This window comes from Tachypleus tridentatus, chromosome 6 (genome assembly GCF_004210375.1).
Source record: "Tachypleus tridentatus isolate NWPU-2018 chromosome 6, ASM421037v1, whole genome shotgun sequence".
Taxonomy (NCBI): Eukaryota; Metazoa; Arthropoda; class Merostomata; order Xiphosura; family Limulidae; genus Tachypleus; species Tachypleus tridentatus.
The window spans coordinates 61351678-61372743 of record NC_134830.1 but is presented as its reverse complement, the minus strand read 5'-3'; the positions used below and the strand labels follow the sequence as shown (position 1 = coordinate 61372743).

Below are 21066 nucleotides of genomic sequence, written 5' to 3'. Positions count from 1 at the left end.
GCTACTCTTTTACCAACGAATAGTGGGGTTGAGCGTCACATTATAACGCTTCCACGGCTGAAAGGGCGAGCATGTTTGGTGCGACCGGGATTCGAATCCGCGACCCTCGGATTACGAGTCGAACGCCTTAACACGCTTGGTCATGCTGGGCCTCGTCAACATACTACGCAGCAACTAAATTCCCAAGTGGACATGATGCTAGTTTTATTATGTAAGGGATAGGGGGGGGGGTAAAGTAAGAGAGCTACAGCTAAGGAAAAGAAAAAAAAAAGGTGTCCAGAGTGGATGTTTGAATAAACTTTAATTCATATCAAAACAGTCACATGAGTAAGATTTGTGTGACGTAATTTGTTCCAAAAACGTTCTGTTTACCTCACTGCAACATAATTATGTCCTTCAATTTCGGAATCACGTGTGTATTCAAAACTCACATTTGGTTTCAATGGTCGTCAAACTTTCTTGTAATTTGATAATATATTTTATTCTTGACTTGAATATTTTTTAGTCCCATTTAAGAGTAAGAATAACCCAAAATTCTCGTTTTTTTATTTAAAGAGAAAAACAGAAGCTAGAGATCACCGACCTCGTTCTAACTAAATTAAGCTAAACTCGAAAAGAAAAGGAAAAAAATCTTCCGACTACAACACGAACGGAAATGACTTTTTATACTATAAGCTGTAACCATTTGGTTTCGACGTTGCTTTTAGTGACAAGACAATAGGCTGACTGCCATGATAAAAAGTATTTTAGAACACTTGCAATATTTTATTGCTGTTTCAATGTGAGTGGATTATGTTTATCATATTTCAGTCAGATGTCGCTTTGGCACCCAAGTGAAAATTCAAAATAACTGCCAATGGAGTCCGCAGGTTTTTTGTATCACTATAACAATTCGTATTTCCTATCAGTTATAGCAAAAAATATCTTGATGTTTTTGCTCTCTGCCCCCCTCGAGAAGAATGAAGTTTATATAAAAGAATGATAAAATGGGGAAAAAATTCAAAATGACCGGCAGCCGAAAGAACAAAACAGAAATAAAATTCTGGATATATATATATATAGCAATAAAAAGCAGATATTTGAATGGGAAGAAATTTATTAGTCGTATAAGCACTTAAGATAAAATATAAGACACTCAACGTGTTCGGACAAAAGCAATAGAAATGATGATAAAAAATATGCCTGGAGTATGTAGTACATAATCTGTTTGTTTGTTTTATGAATTTCGCGCAAAGCTACTCGAGGGCTATCTGCGCTAGTCGTGTCGTCCCTAATTTAGCAGTGTAAGACTAGAGGGAAGGCAGCTAGTCATCACCACCCACCGCCATCTTTTGGGCTACTCTTTTACCAACGAATAGTGGGATTGACCGTACATTATAACGCCACCATGGCTGAAAGGGCGAGCATGTTTGGTGGAACCGGGATTCGAATCCGCGACCCTCATGTTACGAGTCGAACGTCTTAACCCACATGGCCATGCCGGGCCAGTACATAATCTATCCACACACTATTCAGGCTAGTGTAGACGTTTTATTATACTTTTTATTTATAAAGATCAAACCTTTATTAAACTATATGTGTGTTTATTGTGTTAAAATCATCATTCGTAATCTAACTACAGCATTTTTGAAACTAAAAGAATAACAAACAATTTTAAAAATCTGAAATACCACGCATGTTACTGGAACATTAAATTTTAGGTACAAACGTATGAGGAGTTCGATTCTTCTCGGTGGGCTCAGCAGATAACTCGATGTAGCTTTTCTATAAAAAACACACACGCACACACACACACATATGAATGCGATTACAATTGCTGGAATTTTCTAGATAACAGGATTAAATTACACTATTTTAGAGAAAACATGGCCAGTATATTTACATAATAATACGACATACTTGTACGTAATATATTATTCACATTATGTCTGTGTGATATAATGGGGAGGTTCTAATAACTGTATTTTTCGTCTTCAGGTTTCTGTGGTATCTTATGAGTATGTGTTTCTTATAGCAAAACCACATCGGGCTATCTGCTTTGTTTACCAAGGGTAATCGAACCCCTGATTTTAGCGTTGTAAATCCGAAGTTTTACCGTTGTCCCAGCAGGGGACAGGTATCCTATGAACAACACAAGTGATACTTACAAGTTGTTCTGAGCTGTGGCACAGATAAATCCAGCCTAATGTATGTTGAGCCACAAAGAATTAACTCTATTGCATATACTAAAAAACTGTGCATCTGACTGTACTCCCAAAGGTAAGGCCACATTATACGAATCTGCTGTTAAACCAGGAAACAAAATCTTCTGATTTCAGGAAACACTATCTTTTCTGTGGAAATGTGCATTATTTTTTTTTATTTCAGGGAACGCTGCCTCTGTTATAGACAAATGCACCATCTTATTACTCCAGGAAACGCTGCTTTTTCTATGTAGAAGTGCACCATCTTATTACTTCTGGGAACACTGATTTTTCTATAGAGAAGTGCACCATCGTTTGACTTTAGGCAGCTCTGTCTTTTCTATGTAGAAGTGCACCATCATTTCATTTTAGGGAGCGCTGCCTTTTCTATGTAGAAGTGCACCATCTTATTACTTTTCCAAACCTGATCCACGTCATCCAGATCGTGAAGTGAAATGTAAAATGGCAAACGAAGAATATGAGAAAAAGTTATCTTTGATCTACGTGACCAAGGAAGCTGTGAATTGGTCCAACCAATTGATGCACGAGTTAAAGGTGCTGTAAGTGATCTCAAAGTTGTAGATACTCAGTATTAAAAGATCTGCGAAGTATTTTTTCATGTAACAGTGCAACATTCAGTAAGCAAGAAGGAAACAAGAACACTAGTCCACATAGTATCATGACGAAGCGTTTGAGTTTTTAATAATTAATATTAAACAATACCTATCGTAGCGATTTTTGTTTAAATTTTATATCATGCCTTTTTTTTCTACTAAAATTATCTAAAATGTACTCTGTAGAATTGTTCTGGTCATTTTATATGAATGTGTAAAGTTCTTTGCATTTTTCTGTTCCAGTTTTATGATTATAAGTCTAAAACAGTAGATCAAATTATTTATATATCAACTGCCTTATGATTATCCCTCATAAAAAAATGTTCTCAAATGTGTCGAAATGGCACCCATTTGATATGTGATTAGTAACTTCCAGGGTAACAACCATAAAACATTGTAAACACGACAAAAATATGTGTTTAGAGGTCATTTATGTTTAACACAATAAGATTAATTGTGTTTATTATTATACAATACAAGGTGAGGTACCTGCCTTTTGTCCACGTTACGAACTTAAAAAAAAGTGTGGATGGATAATATTATAAATAACATAAAAATTCTAACGTTCACACAGTTTATTTATAACATAATGTATTATTACAGTAGTCATTATTATATCACCAAACTTTTGTATAAGCTATAACAGCTCTATGTGTATACACTTAAAACATGGTACACTGGACAATGTTCAGGGTGACTTTGTACAAAGAGGTAACAACCAAAGCAGTGACGGTAGGGGTGTTTCTGTTACCCACTTCCAACACCCAGCTCTCAATGTCCTTTCACAGTGTTTCACGTTATTAATTAATTGACGGGCATTGGCTGCAGTAGTTTTCTGCGAGATAAAGTTGTAAGGTCACGGGTCAAAGTATGAAGTGGGTGTATACATATAACTCAAGAAAAAAGCTTTTCATATGAACCTTACGGTGGCCATTAGATTAGAAGCTTCAGCTAATTTTATGCAGTATTGCAAATGGCGGCATTTCTTTTTCTTTGCATTTTTCCATGGAAAGTGCTACTACACTCTTAGAGATATATATGCGTATGTTGTGTTACAGAAAATTTAATAGTTTATTTAAGGATGTAGTGCCATCTATGAAGTTAGTTAGTGTTAACTTACATCAAAAATAGTAAATACTCAATTACAGCAATAACTGGGTTGGAGGATGTTTGTGAATCTCCAATAGCATGCATCTATGAATTTAGTTAGTGTTAACTTACGTCAAAAATAATAAATACTCAATTACAGCAATAACTGGGTTGGAGGATGTTTGTGAACCTCCAATAGCATGCCTCTTGTAACAAGCTATCATCCTATAAATTATCTTTTAAGGTTGGCCTATCGACCTAGGAGAGGTTAATTAACGGACAGACAGATATTTTTTTGTGTTTTAAACAAAGAAGATACTAATGCACTCAAACTTTTACACCTTTAGTTTCTTTTTATGAAAGTAATTAGTTCAAACTACAGAAATAATGCATATTTATATTTTGTTTCCTTGATATTAGACACGAAGATACACAACGTGCGATATGTGCTCTACTCAACACGGATATTTAAACCTGATTTTTAACGTTATAAGCCTTCAGAACTTATCACCGACACTGTAGGGAAATGAGCCTATTTGGTAGCATGAGTGTAACACGTTTAGTACTACAGAGATAATGCATTTTTATTATTACAGAGTAAATTAAGTTATTAGGTATTAGAAAGCCTCAGTTCTTGTATCTCACATGCTAATCCGGTGTTAACCTAGTGAAACGATGTGAACAACATGAACTTATTTTTTTAACAAGTAATATCTATTTATCACTATAAAATGTAAAGTATATTTAATGGTACAGAAGCAGCCTATGTTCAGTATTAGGAAAATACGTGCCTACTACTGGAGAAAAATGTATATTTATTAACGCACGTTTAGTTTCAGGAAATTTCATATCCAGTGTTAGTCTTCAAACTTGTATGAGTCTGAGTGACAAGAAATGAATAAGTTTAATTACTTACTAAATGACAAACCCAAAAGTTTCGCCGATAGGTTCGATCCCTCATATACAGACAAGCTGCCTTACAGGAGATGGGAGAGAGTTTCTTTGCTGATTTTTGCTAATGGTCTTCTAGCTAGATAACTCCTCATATATATATATGTGGATATTAGTAAAAATTAATACATTGTGATAAAGGTAAGTAAAAAAAATATATATTAATTACACACTTTTTGCTTTTCTTAGCTAGGTGATAAAACGTTATTATTTCTAGCTGACGAGAAATACTGATAGGACAATGTTTTAGTTTTACCTTTGTTTCTGAGTGACAAGTAATACTGATAGGACTGTGTTTTAATAATTTTACCATGTATTGTAACCTGCAGAACTTTATTGTTCCTACCTGAACAGACATGTTGACGGAAGTATTCCGCTAGGCTTACTGTGTATGTATTTTCTAAATGACAAGTGATACTGATAGGATGGTTATTTTTCAGATTTATTATGTATTGAATTTTGCTCAGCTTTTATGTCTCTCAATGACAATAAATGTTGATAGAACTGTCGTTATAGCCACTTTGAGCTTGATTATATAGGTTATTTTTATTTCTCAGAGGGAATAAATGTTTTATAGCAAATAAGGCAAACATTTGAAAGCCAGAGCTGTACTAAAACCATTAGAATAAAATCATGTAACCACAAAAATCACTCTGTCGAAACATTAACTCCATAAATGCATCTACGTGGCTGAAACATTATCTGTGAAAAGATATCCCATATTTAAAAAAACAACAACAACAACATTTCTATAAGGCTATCACCCTGGCTAAACAATTGTATTCATACTTATACACATTTCACTAAACATTATTTGTAAAATAAATTATATTAACAGTACATATATATATAGGGAAGAGTCAGATACCTTGGAAATAGTTTTGGCAGCCATTGTGAAGATTACGTTTATATGCTGTTTTTAATTAGCAGAGGTAGAATTGAAAACTTTGTGTTTGTTATACTTGTTTTTATTTTCTGACTATTTGTTAATTTATATTAACGACTGATGACGTTTTAGCTACCAACAACTGTGGTTTCTTTATACACTTTGTGCACCTATTGCGTGATTACATATATGTCTGACGTCTGTTAGTAGTGCCCCTCCATACAGTTAGTACCCGATGTCTGATCAGTTCAGAAAAACAAATTTAAAAACATCTTCCTAAAATTAAGGAAGGAGTTGGTCCTGTGGTGTAAGCCTGGACTTCATAACTAGTAAACCGGATTTGTGTTGGGGGCCGGTCTAAAATATTCCACACGCTGTAAGTTGTGAGTGCGTTATAAGAATGACAGTCAGATTCTTAGCGTGATTTTGGGGCGGTAGGGTGTTGTTGAATGACTGCCTATTTCTAGTCGATAGTTCTAAATTAGGTACGGTGACAGCTACTCTTAGTAACTTCTCTAAAATTAAGACATTCCCTGTGTAAGTTATGTAAGAATTCCAACAAACATATGAGTGAGAACTATTAATAACTGTGTGCGTGTTTGCATATCAATTTGACGATATGAAAATGCTGTTAAGCACATCTTAAAACATCTCATTGTTTTTCCAGTAGGATATAGAAGTTTCTAAAGGTGTTTTTTATGGTTTGTTATGGTACAAAACAAATTCCAAAAGTATTCCAAATTGTTCAATTTTACAGTTTCTTCCTCTTGTAATTTCTTAACAAACCTTTGATATCAATCACAAAGTCAAATAACTACAATGTGACTTTTTCTTATTGGATGCTATAAAAGTGAGTCTCCAAATAACCAAATAAAATTATTAAAAGCCTAATTATAATACAGTTTTCAATGGTGTTAAAAGAACACAATAAAAATAAATCAGAGAAATAAGAAAGCCTTTCTTTTTTTTTCTGAAGCCATTTATTACGTAACACGTCTAACACTGTTTTTTTAGAATGAAGCCGCATTGAGCTATCTGCTGTGTGCATCACAAGGAATCGAACCCCGGAGTTTCACGGTGGGACCACTTTTAACACGTTAATTACGTTTCTTTTATCGAACTTTGCTAAGTTTACCTATAAAACCTGATTTAAAAAATAGGACAACAAAACTTCCTCCTCAAATACGTTTCAAACGAAATGGTTGAAACATATTAAAATCTTTTTATGATAAATACATTTCTCCTCTCAATTCCTCTGATTTTAAAGAACATTGTGTTGTTCGTGGTGAGCCTTATCCATATCTAAGACTAATTACAGTATCTTTGAGCTGATCTGCAAACTTACGTTTTTCTTAATAAAGCTGACACAGCACTGAGATCTTGTTTTACCAACCTGTTCAATTTAATAATTGAGAAAGGTGTATCTGTCCCTGTAAATATTCTAATATTTTATAATCCCAAAGACTCGCGTATGAATACTTTAAAATTTATAGTAGTGTGTATTTCATGAAAAAGCACATACTTCTCCTGTAACATTATCCAAACACAGACAAAGTTACATTACTTAACAATACTTTAGTTGCTTTCGTTTTGAAATGTAATCGAGCATGCATGTGAACATTTCTGTGGTGTATATTTTTTATTGTACTAAGGATATGATAAGCAAGTGAACCTTATAATTATGTACTTCACAGATGTAATTAGGCTACGTTAAGTTGAAACTGTAAAATGTCTCCCAAGGCCTCTAAGAGGATGCTGTGGTAAACATATGGAGAAATGAACACGTGGTATTTTTAGCAACAGAAACCCTGTTTCATATGGGTAGAGGAAGAAGAGTTCGTTCGCGTTATTTCTGATTATTCGCCACGTGCATACATAGTTCTAGTTCACTTCCAATTCGTTGAGTTATGCGTTTATTTGAGCTCAGTGGTTTAACATTTTAAATTTAGATATTATAGGAAATTTTCTCTAAACCATTTTTTACTGATGACACCCTAACCAACTTACCTTAATTTGCACCACACCCCTGGTGCCGCATGCAATATTTTTGTAATATTTTTTTACGCTTTGTTCTGTGAAATTCTTGCGATACCACCACCAGCTTGCCGCGACACAACCTGGAAACCACTGCTCTAAAGTTACAGACAAATCTGGCTGTAAGTTTAGCTAATAGCCTCCAGTTTGACACATTTCACAAAATTGTTTAATTACGTGCCTTTAACCTTTGTGTATGTCTACTGTAAACAAATATCCGACCGTAATTCAAAGATTATCATTCAGTTTTCATATGTTGCAAAGAAAGAATCACAAAAGCACTCAACATAAGTCATCACAAGATGCATGATAAAATATGATAAACAGAATTCATGATACAAAATAAGAACCATTGAGTCAAAATTAAGCTTTGATTACGTAATTTCAGGATGGAACATTGAAATTTTTATGCGTGAACAGGGATGTAATTGATAACTAAGGTACAACAGTCTAATATAACATTTTGTTAAAAAAGTAAAATAATATGAAAACGCAGACGTTCTTTAGTAAAACCGAAATACTCTACTTTTTCAGTGATTTTAATACATCACGCGTTTAAACAAGGCGTAATAAAATACGAAAGTTATATGGACAATTTATTTTGGCGAAATAAACTACAAAACTCTTTGTAAAACCAATAGTTACTTTAGTTAATCCTCATCTGACTTTTACAGACAAAGTAGTGAGAACCACTATTTATAGACAGGAGCAAGTTACAAAACTCAGCCTTCATACAAACATATAACAATAACATTTACACTTACATAGAAACTCGTATATATTTAAAATGTCAGAAACGAAATTAACAAACAAAATGCCCCTGATTCGTTATATCTCATTTTTCTCGATAAATTCGTATATTTCTCTAATATTCGTTCCAGTCATAAACATGTCACAGAAAACGTGTGAAAATATCAATTAATTCTAATAAGAGTGACGAATTGTAAACTTTTCAAGTTGTGGCCTAAATGTTTCCCATATTAATTATTAATAATATTTAAAAACAGAGGACGAATCAGAAGTAATTGTCATTTCAAGATGATATTTTGAGCGATAACTAGGTCCATTTTCACACAGAATCAGCTTTCGAATACCGTTGGTTAATCCTATTTTGCACGAATCGATCTATCTGCCTCAACTAGTTCTTTGTATAAAAACCTTACTCAGTGAATTCATAAAAAATGATTTTCATCAGCAACGCTGTGATAGTTATTCCTGCACCATTCAAGTTATTTGGCTGTTTCTTGAACTGTGTAGAAAGTGTAGTACAGATTAATAGAAATCTGTGGTACACCCAGATGACTGATACGCTTCAGAAATGAAATAAGTCCAAAGATAACTGTGAAGTTACGAATTTCTTCAATTACTAATCCATAAAGAATTAAAATGTTCAAAATCACTAGAAGTTCTTTATACTGGAGATGACTGACACTAAATTAAGATCCATTGAAAAAAAGATACATGAAAAATACACCTGACAAATCTGAAGGAAACTCCTTTCAATATAAATTTAAATATTTGGAAGAGAAAAAAATGCTTGACGTATAGTTTTGTCTGACGCAAATGTTTTCTACATATAACAAAAAATATCCGAAAGACCTTCGAGAATAAGTAATGAAAACTCATTAGTTGACAAAAAAAAGTCTCCCAGTGCATGCGTTTTTGCATATGCCTGACTCATACACGGAATGCTTTTCAAAGAAATGAGTCACTTCAAAAATTAACTTATGTGACAGGAAGATGAACAAACTGTTGGTGACAAAGTTATCACACTCTCTGACGGATAAGCAAAACGTTAAAGTGAGGGTCTTTGTTTTAACTCTGACAACGATGAAATAAATAAACTGTTAAAGTAAAGACCTTTCTAACTACCACAACAAAAACAAGTAGCTACTGAGAATATCCTTTGTAATTCTGATGGTAGAGAGGTAAGTGGTTAAAATGAGGGTCTTTTTAACTCTGATAACGAAGAGAAAATAACTGCTTATAAAAAGGAACGTTTTTGATCAGTCCATGGATTCTAAACTATTTCTCAAGATGAATCCATCTGCAAAAATAAAAAGAAACAAAATTTATCAGTAAGTGTAAAAAAGGAAGAAAATGAACAATCATAATTACCAAAAAATAGATAGGTATACATTCACATTAATAAAAATAGATAGGTATACACTCACGTTAATAAAAAATAGATATACATTCACATTACTAAAAATAGATAGGTATACATTCACATTAATAAAAAAACGTTGAAATATAAGAAACATTTTGCTAGGACTTTCACCTTGTTTATAAAGAAAACATTTTGTCTTTAACATTCCAAATCACGAGATAACACAAACATTTCACTCATACATATACATATTGTTCGACACAGAATACTTCAAAGAGACAGGAATACTAATCTACATAAAATCGAAATTCTAGATTTAAGTGAAAACTAAAACCAATCACACTAAATTAAAAGGGTATTTGTGTGTGTTTTTCTTACAGCAAAGCCACATCAGGCTATCTGCTGAGCCCACCGAGGGGAATCAAACCCCTGATTTTAGCGTTGTAAATCCGGAGAATTACCACTGTACTAGTGGGGGGTTAAATTTAAAGTACTTCTTCTAATCGGAAACTCGGTATGTTTGTTTCTTGATAACATTTTTAAAAAACACAACTTAATAGAAATATTTTTTCATGACGTATTGATTTAGAGCTTTTATCTACTTTCAGAAATTTCATATCTTACTTGAACTTCGTAATTAACACAGTTATTACTGAAGGTTTACAAATTACGATAACTTTTCACAAGTACACACTAAACTGTGTTTTAAACTAAATTATCATTGCCTCAACCATTTTCTCGCAAATGGTTATCATTCTTCCAACCCACTATCTTTTGTACTTGCTTTCAATGACAATGAGCCTGGCATGGCCAGGTGGTTAAGGCACTCGACTCGTAACCTGAGGGTCACGGATTCGAATCCGCGCCACACAAAACATGCTCGCCCTTTGAGCCGTGGGGGCGTTATTATGTGACGGTTAATCCCACTATTCGTTATTAAAGGAGTAGCCCAAAATTTGGCAGTGGGTGGTGATGACTAGCTGTCCTCCCTCTAGTATTACACTGCTAAATTAGAGACGGCTAGCGCAGATAGCCCTCGTGTAGCTTTGCGCGAAATTCAAACCAAACAAACCAATGATAACGTATTCAATACAAACTGATTCAAAGATGTATCCATTAAGTACTTTAAAAGTTGTTTGATTTGGCTGTCTGTTTAAGCCAGAAAAGTTAAAAGTTCGTCAAGATATTTGTGATGTAACTGTCAGATGTCTTCTTTTATTCATTTTATGGATAGTTTATGATATACCTTGTCGATATCTTTTGTAATAATACTGGTTGTTACGTAATTGTCTTCTTTTCAGAATAAGCTGGTTGGTTGTTGTCAGTGGCTTCATTTCGGAATAACTTGTTGGTTAACTAGCCATTGGTGTATTATTTTAACGTATTAAATAGGATAACGTATTAAATATTTGAAGATTTATTCTCATCGGAGTGACTTATGACGTCACTGTCAATGCCTTCTTGCAAGGATTAGAGCTACAATTCTGAAGGGTTATAGTTCCGTTGAGCCGAGTTTTCGGAAATTGAAAATAAAGCCAATTACTTACGCATCTTTAGTGCTCATTAATGCTGTTACATTAAATACACATGTGCATAATGTTATATTACGGAATTATGTCGATAACATTTTGAGGTATATTTGTAATTATTCCATAGACGTTTTTATTACTACCTGTGACAAAAGCTTTCTAATCTTTTGGTAAAAAAATGTCGAAATTCTCATGTTAATAACGTCATTCTTAATATCTTTATTATCGTCATGGAAACAGAATGAAAAGTTAAATAACAGTAAAGCAAACTCCAGCACTAGTGGGTAAATTTTGCAGAATGTCGGTCAGTCCCCCCTTCGTTAGGATGACAAGTTAGTTACCTGTGGATGTCTTCACTGCTATACATCCTTCTCATTCGATAACTGAATAAGTCTTTTTACCAGGTAGATTGTTCATATAACTGCACATGTTTCTGCTTATTTGTATTTTTTTGGTTGGAGTAACTTGTTAAATTGTTGTTGTTGTTTTGAATTAAGCACAAAGCTACACAATGGGCTATCTGTGCTCTGCCCACCACAGGTATCGAACCCCTGTTTTTAGCGTTGTAAGTCCGCAGACATACCGCTGAACCACTGGGGGGGTAACTTGTTAAATAACACAAAATATATCATTTCTTGTAAGTGATAATTGTTAGACAACCCTTGGTCTATTTTAAATAACACCAAATATATCATTTTTTGTGAGTGGTAATTGTTAGAGAACGCTTTATATATTTTAAATAACACCAAATATATCATTTTTTGTTAGAGAACCCTTCATCTATTCTATATATCACAAATATATCATTTTTTGTGAATGGTAATTATTAGAGAGCCCTTGATCTATTTTAAATAACACCAAATATATCATTTTTTGTGGGTGGTAATTGTAGGACAGCCATTGATATATTTCTGAACTTGTTAACCAGTTGTTTCGAATTTATACTTACTGCTTTAAAACATTTGGATACGATGGTTTTCCCTGTCACAAACGAGGATACATCCGTTTGACGTAACAGCTATACCTTCCAACCCCTTAAACTCTCCGTCTCCAGCTCCCCAACTTCCAAATGCCCTTAGGAAAGAGCCATCAGGGTGAAAGATCTGGATACGATTATTTCCACTGTCCCCTACGATGATGTAACCCTGGTCATCAACAGCAACTCCTCGGGGAAACTTAAACTGTCCCTCTTCTGATCCTTCATTTCCTATAGTAGATAAGCTACGGCCATTAACATCGAAGATCTGGATGCGATGGTTGTTGGTATCGCTCACAACGACTCGATTAGTATTACTGACAGCTATGTAATGTGGATGTTCAAGGTGACCCGGCCGGGTTCCAAAAGTACCGAACTTCCCCACGAAGGTACCGTCTGACTGGAAGACCTGTAGTCCAATAATGAAAAATCAATAAGCCATACTATGTACCGGCTTGTAAGAAAACAACCGTATATGAAGATTTTCCTAAGAAAAATTACGTAAACAACTCACAAATGAATTAATAACAAAAATGGAAGATCAACATCGTATAGAATGTAATAATGGTAAGAAATTTGGAGACAGTAAATACGAACACGACGAGGTCAAATACGTCACGATTAAAGAAGCTTGGAAACCCAAGAGCTTTTATATAAGGTGGATCTTTTATAATTCCATTTGAAATTTCTAGTCATAATGAAATGAATATACGATCACAATTAACTAGAGCAGTCCTCGAAAGTGACACATTGTTCCCGAAAAAAAACAACTGAAAATGTGTTTAACATCTTAAAAATAAAGACTTGGCTAATTATTGTCATAATCTTAGTTATAACATCGTAACGTGACAATACTGATGCAATCAGAGTCACGTTCTATTTCGGGACAATAAAATCATTAAACAGATATTTCTATCAGGAAAATAAATATAATTGTAACTACACAGCAAGCTTTTTTAGTCCTGCCTGCATGTGAAATCATGGTGACTACAGGTTAAAATATTTCTTCAAGTGCCTTCTATTTTAATTTTCCACATATGGTCACCTAGCCGTTGCTATTACTTGTGTTAGTGAACCCAAAAGCCAGTATTATATACAACGCATTCCTGTGCTATTTATAAACACGTTTTTTAATCTGACAATAAGTTAAAAATACAACAACATATTACTGCATAAAACCAAGCTAAAGAAACGTAAAGTGTATGATGATATATTTTACAGGCGTTAAAAATTCAAGATGTAAACATTGGGATGATATTCAATACAAAGTCTGATTCCAAGTCAAGTTAGCTTACCTGAATTCTATGGTTTTCTTTGTCACAGACATAGATGAAACCCAGACTGTCAGTAGTAATTCCCCAGGGATAATTAAATCTTCCATCAAGACGACCCTCACTGCCGAAGACCCTCAAGAACTTGCCCGAGGAATCAAATATTTGAATCCGGTGGTTGTAACGATCAGAGACGATAAATTGCCCTATCCTGTTGACGGCTATGCCAGCTAGACAGTCGAACTCTCCCTCTGCACTTCCATAGGTACCGAATTTTTGTAAAAACTTTCCGGTAGAGTCAAAAACCTGTTGGCAGAAAACAAAATACAAGCTTACCTAATTATCTGAGCATAAAAAAATATGTGATATGCACGCCACCATTGATCAAATACTTCGACTGTAGGGATCTAACACCAAACAATGACTAGTGTGTGTCGAATTATTAGTAAAAATAAGACAAGCGTGGCCTAGTGTTCAGTAGATCGGAATCGAAAGGTCCAAGGTTCAAGCGCAAGACGTCTCTGAGTACGTTCTTGATTTTTAGCTATGAAAGCGTTATAAAAGTAATAGTCAATCTCGCTGTTCGATTAAAAGTAGCCATGTAAGCAAATAGAAATCAAGAAAGTTATGCTTGAAGCTCAGGGTGCCTGATATTTAAAATATTAAGTATCAAATATACTGGCTGCAAGATATGCCACGAACAGTTTAATGTAAGAACACTGATTTTATCACACTGTTTTTACTTCAACCATTTCAGAATTACAAATTTCGTAACTATGTGACTGTTTATTACTGAAAGGCAGAAAGAATAGCTGCCGTGAGAGGGAAAAGCACCTATCAACCCCACGAAAGAGACGAACATACAAGAATAAAACTGCGAATTAACCAATGAAAACGCACGGAAGGGTGATTTTAATTTCGCACACTTGTAGTGTTACAATTTTAAAATCAAAATGTATAGCTTTTTTTTTTATTTAGAAATATTAAAACATTAAGAGTCTGTAAACTTAAGTTAATTAAACAAAGGATTTGTAAAATAATAAAATTTTGTTAAGTAAAAACATCAGATCTAGTCGTTATTATACGATAGCTAATCTGAGTAAATGGGCTAGAAATGAAGATTAATAGATCTTGTTAATTATATAAACGATTATTTGACAATCACCGTCATACAAAAACATGCTCGCCCTTTCAGCCGGTGGGGCATTATAATGTACGGTCAATCCCATTATTCGTTGGTAAAATAGTAGCCCATAAGTTGGTGGTGGGTGGTAATGACTAGCTACCTTCGTTCTAGTCTTACACTGCTAAATTAGAGACGGCTAGCACAGATATCCCTCGTGTAGCTTTCCGCGAAAATTAAAAAGAACGAACAAACAATCCCCATGTCACCTCTAAGGATCAGAGTGTTTCCCCGTGCGTAGAACGGGTGTATTTAAAAACCCGAAGAGTCAAATAGGTAAAAATGTAATATTTATTTAAAATTCTGTTTGATTTGTTTTTAATTTCACGCAAAGTTACACAAGGCCTATCAGTACTAGCCGTTCATTACATTACTAGCGATAAACTGGAAGGAAGGCAAGTAGTCAATACACCCTGTTACCAACTCTGGAGATAACTTTCAGCAACTAATAGTGGGATTGACTTCGTCATTATAACGCCTCCACGTCTGAAAGAACGAGCATGTTCAGTGTAGGAGATTTGAACTTGCGATCCTCAGATTGCTAGTCGAGTGTTATACCCACCAAATTATGTCGGACTCTTTTAAACATTGCATAATTTAAATCTTGAATATCGAAATTCCATGTTTATTGAATGTTGTGTGTGCGCGCGTTGTCCTTATAGCAAAGCCATATCGGACCATCTGTTGAGTCCACCGAGAGGTATCGAACCTCTGATTTAAGCGTTGTAAAGCCGTAGACTTACCGCTCTACCAACGGGGGACTGTTTATTGATTGAATACCTTTTCTTCCACATGTTCACATAGGGTTTGACTGAACTTGTCCAAAAAATAACCTAAGCCTACATATGATACATGAACAGCAAAGTGTTTAAAATGAAATTTATCTCGAGATGACAAATAAATGCAGTAAAACATCAAAGAGGTTGGAGCAAGTAATTTCTAAGATTAAACTGTTGCGAACTGTTGTTATCGGAATGAGTAAGTTATCGCATCTCATTCAATTTACAAAAATTTTGTGTTTAATGGGCATACAATAGTTTACCACGTGATACCTATATCAGCACGTAAAAGGTAGTTATAAGATATCTTTCATAAAGTTTGAAACTTGATACCTAAAAATAAGAATATTTTTAATAATATATATATATATGTAGTTTGAAACTTACATCAGAGACACTGAAACAGTTTTGAGGTTTCTTCGTTTTCTTTCTTATATAACACATAAGGTTAAAATACGTTAACTGAAAATAAAGTCGTAATGTAAAGAGCAGGAAGTGATTACAGTTATTTCTCATTAATGTTAATACAGAACATTACATGCAAGGAGAGGTTTCTATAATAATATGTAACAAAATTTTTACGTTTTCTTGTTCCTGGGCAAAAAGTGTTATTTCCCTTTTGCTTATGCCTAAAGTAAATGGAAAAGACATATTTTCCTCTTCAAACTTTGCTTTTGTGACCTGGGCAATGAAATTTTCAAATTTACCCATTTTCCAGAACATTCCAGGTATATTCAGTGCTGAGTAGCTGATAGAGACGTTTCTCGAACTTACAAGAATTTTCTAGAATGTTCCAAGTCAGAGGAAGTGTCACCGACATTTTTCAAGCTTCTTCACTCTGATTCTGCCTTAATGTATCCGGTCGGTGTGAGACAATTGGAATTGCCTGTAACTCGAACGAGTGGTGCCTATACATTGATAGCTCATCCAGAAGCCTCAAAGCTGTGCTGCTCCATAACGGCAATAAGTATCCGTCTCTTACCCTGGCTCATTCGGTGCACCTCAAAGAGGAATACAATAGCGCCATGATCTAGCTAGAAGCCTTGAAGTATGATGAGTATAGCTGGGAAGTAATCGGAGACTTCAAAATGGTGGAATTCCTGACGGGTCTCCAAGGAGGCTTTACCAAGTTTCCTTGTTATCTTTGCCTTTGGGACAGCGGAGACACAGCAGCGCACTACAACAGAAAGCACTGGCCACAACGGACCGAATTCTCTGTAGGGAGGCACAATATCAAGTATGAGCCACTAGTGGACGTCCAGAAGGTGTTGTTTCCACCTTTACACATTAAATTGGTTCTTATGAAGTAATTTGTCACAGCTCTTGATAAGGAATCTGCAGCCTTCAAGTACCTTCGAGACTTCTTCCTTAAGCTGTCTGAGGCAAAGGTCAAAGCTAGTGTCTTCTGTAGACCACAAATAAATAAGATCCTGGAGTGCACAGAATTCCTCAAGAAGCTCAGTGGGAAAGAAAAAAAGCTTGGGGCAGCTTTCTCGCAGTGATTCGAGGCTCTCGGGCAATCACAAGGCCGAAAATTATGTGGAACTGGTTGAGACTGTGGTGAAGAACTACGACAAAATAGGCTGCAGGATATCCCTGAAAGTCCATATCCTTGACGCTCATCTTGATAAATTCAAGGAGAACATGGGAGCATACTCAGAGGAGCAAAGCGAGCGCTTCCACTGGACTTTGAACGCCACATATGACGAAAACATGATGGGAGACTGTATTTGGAGGCTGATACATGAAAATGATTTACATTACAGTTGCAAATCTCGAAAAACTGGTCACTTCTAAACATTTTTGTTCATTTTTGTATAACTTTAGTATAAATACATGTAAATCTTGATTCATATGTTGGTTTATTTAGACATTATGTAAAAGAAAATGTGCAAATATGCCCGTTTTTACATATAAAATAGGTTAATTTCTAATTTTAATTATCCAGGTCACAAAAGCAAAGTTTGAAGGGAATAATGGCTATTTTTTGTACTTTTACAACATAAGCAATTGGGATATAACACTTACAATCCAGGAAAAAAAAGTGTTACATAGTGTTATCATTTCTTAGCTTCTAAAATTTAACTAAAATTTAAGTTTCTTCTGTGCTTGTTTTAAAAGGGGGCGTTAAACACGCTTGTTCAAATCAGTTGATGGTTTCTACTAAATGAATCAGAATGAGTTAAAGCGCTTATATCTACTGATTGAATATCTGCATATTTTCACTATTTGATATAATACTAGTTCGGAATACGGCCTGGCATGGCCAAGCGCGTAAGGCGTGCGACTCGTAATCCGAGGGTCGCGGGTTCGCGCCCGCGTCGCGCCAAACATGCTCGCCCTCCCAGCCGTGGGGGCGTTATATATCACGGTCAATCCCACTATTCGTTGGTAAAAGAGTAGCCCAAGAGTTGGCGGTGGGTGGTGATGACTAGCTACCTTCCCTCTAGTCTTACACGGCTAAATTAGGGACGGCTCGGTGCAGTGGGCTAACAATCTACTCACTTAAATACTTGTTGAAGAATCCGCAAGCAATTGCGGCCTTATGTTCCTAGATGGAATCTAATGGCGATAACTAACTAACTAGTTCGGAATGACAGGTGTCGCTTTATAACAACCTAAGTAGATTTTATTTATGATCTAGTGTACAGCCCGTCAACAATAATAGAGTAAACACCATCAGCCCTAACCCATACAATTACTTAATATCATATTTTACAGTTAATTGAAATAAATAAATTCTGCAAAACCAAGCTATTATATCAACACTCAATACACTTATAAAGTTTCATGGCACACATACACACCCCTTGCACTCCCGTCACTAAAATCGTAACAGATAGACAGTAATCGAATTATTCTATCTGCATAAATGCATTTTGGCTTTTATCATTCCTCCTATTACGAAAAATCAAGTAAGACATAGCATGACACACATTGGTTTTTATATAGGTTAGACAGCATTCTCGTCAACACTGAGGTCTATCTCAGCATTATATATAAATAATTATTAACAACGAAAATACCCAAATTATGAAACAAAGATAATTCATTTTGGCCTTTAGAATTAATAATGTTAGAAAAGTATATTTAATAAGCTATACTCATTATTGAGCTCATGTTTAGTTCTGATGTTAGTACGTAACTTTTTTCGATCGAAGCTTATTTGTTTGTTTGTTTTGAATTTCGAGCAAAGCTACTATAAAACTATCTGCGCTAGCCGTCCCTAATTTAGCAGTGTAACACTAGAGGAAAGGCAGCTAGTCATCACTACCCACCACCAACTCTTGGGCTACTCTTTTACCAACGAATAGTGGTATTGACCGTCACATTATAACGCCCCCACGGCTGAAAGGGCAAGCATGTTTGGTGCCACGGGAATTCGAACCCGCGACCCTCAGATTACGAGTCGAACGCCTTAACCCACCTGGCCATACCGGGCCTTTTATCGAAGTTAATTATGGATAAGTAACGGCAGTAGCCAGTTATTGTTTATAGTTGTTGTTGTTGTTGTTTTGAATTAAGCACAAAGCTACTCAATGGGCTATCTGTGCTCTGCCCACTACGGGTATCGAAACCCAGTTTTTAGCGTTATAAGTCCGCAGACATACCGCTTAGCCACTGGAGGGGCATTGTTTATAGAAAATGAAGTTATCTAAATTCTAAATCACCCTTAACCCATAGGACTGTTGAAGTAAGACAACATCATGGATCGCTTGTTTCAAAATACGACTGTTACCTGGACTCTGTGGTTGCTACTATCCGCCACAACAATGGTATTGTCTGGTCCTACACAGACTCCTCTGGGCCATGTAAAACAGGATGGTTCACTCCCCCTAACGCCCAATTTCATAATACATTTTCGTTTATGCATGTAAGAAATTCTTGGATAATTAAATGAATAGGACTGGCTTCGGGAACGTCTGGAAGATGGAGATTCTGAGCTGCGTCCTTTAGGAGATTCGTCATCTGAGCTGTCATCACTATCACTTTTGGAATAAAGGCCACGAGAAGTACGAGTGCGAAGTCCAGAACAACCAAGACCTGTTGACGAACGAGATCCATACTTATCTCGTATATATTGCGCCCAAGATCTCGATCCGGTGGGTGCTGAATCGTCAGGGCTATCATCTCTACTGGACTTAAAAGTGTAGCTCTTCCTACGTCGATGTGACGTTAAATCATCATCTGGGCTTTCCTCGCCTGCAAGGATATCAGCCGAGCTTTTACTGCGGGACACTCTAGTACGGCGGAGATTACTTCCAACATTTGTGTCATATCGGTACCGGTCTGAAGCACCCCTGTAAAGATCTTCAGGCCTATCATCGAGGTTAGTGGACAATCTACCTAGGCCTGCTGAGCTACGGCTACGTGCCAGGTAGCGTTTATAAGCAGATGTACTGTCTTTGGTATCGTCCTCAAGTGGTGCTCTTCGGATGGAGCTGTCATGTCTGCTTGGATAGTGAGGTTCCTCGTCACGAATCAAACTACTTCTTGTAGCTGACCGGTTCTTGGTCTCTTCTCTAGCTGTATCGTAATGAGAAGGACGGGATCCCGTGGAAGGATAAGCATCCTTTCCAGATAAATCAGTACTTTGTCGGGAATTTTGTGCTCTTCGAGACAGTGTGGTTGTGGCAGCAGGACTATTCACGCTAATATTGAGATTTTTAGGCTCCTCTGGTTCTTCACTTTCGGTTTCCGTACTGCTGACCTCGCTTTCACTTTCGGTTTCGCTGTCCTCTTCTTCAACTGGAGTCTTGGAGGCTGCTTGTTGGCCAAGAAGTCTTCCGTAAAAGGAAGACTGAACTGGAGTCTTTTTCTCGTCACTTTCCTTAACTTGTGACGAGTTTCTTCCTAATGAACTATCATTTCTGCGAGAGGTGGGACTGGTCACAGGAGGATTGCCTTGCTTACCATCCGCTTCTGCCGATTGAGTCTTGCCCAGTGAGGAACGGATAAACCTATAGAAAGAAAACAAACAGTGTCACGTTTGAATATATATTTTGGTTACTTACAACGGCAACAGGAACTATGAGTATTCAGATAAAATTCGTAAGAATATTTTGTACTAGTTACAGAATAAATAAAACTATGAAGACGGCCATCTTGACGAACTGTCCTTTATGCTGGATTTTATGGAACTCTGGCTAAAGGAGATTCTTGAGGGGAAGGGGTTAGAGTAGCCTTTTTGATTTGGATACAATATTGTTGCTCTTTTAACTCTTTAGGCATCGCAGTAGATATATTCGTTCAAGGTTGGTTTATTAGCATTGATCTCGAGTACAAGTTCGCTGTTGGATGAAATATGATAATATTACTGATGACACGATTTTTCAATAGTATGAACTTGGGTTTGTAGCTACTAATTGTTGATTCAAAGTAAGTTTAAAAAATGGTGAATTTTTAATATTTTCTCTCCCTCCAGGAAGGACGGCGAGGGGATGCAGCTAATGAAGTTGCT

At 35.8% G+C, this 21066-nt stretch overlaps 1 protein-coding gene across 5 annotated transcripts in view; it reads right to left on the bottom strand.

Moving 5' to 3' along the window:
- Nucleotides 1-8327: 8327 nt before the first annotated feature.
- LOC143252657 (uncharacterized) overlaps nt 8328-21066 on the bottom strand; it is a 29315-nt gene continuing 16576 nt past the window's right edge. For all 5 annotated transcript variants that reach the window (XM_076505135.1, XM_076505137.1, XM_076505140.1 and 2 more), the window contains exons 3-6: nt 19345-20566; nt 13668-13949; nt 12346-12781; nt 8328-9804 (exon numbers count right to left, since the gene is read on the bottom strand). In XM_076505135.1, the coding sequence (XP_076361250.1) occupies nt 12350-12781; nt 13668-13949; nt 19345-20566 (1936 nt within the window). In that variant the 3' untranslated portion in view covers nt 8328-9804; nt 12346-12349. The remainder of the gene's footprint in view (nt 9805-12345; nt 12782-13667; nt 13950-19344; nt 20567-21066) is intronic.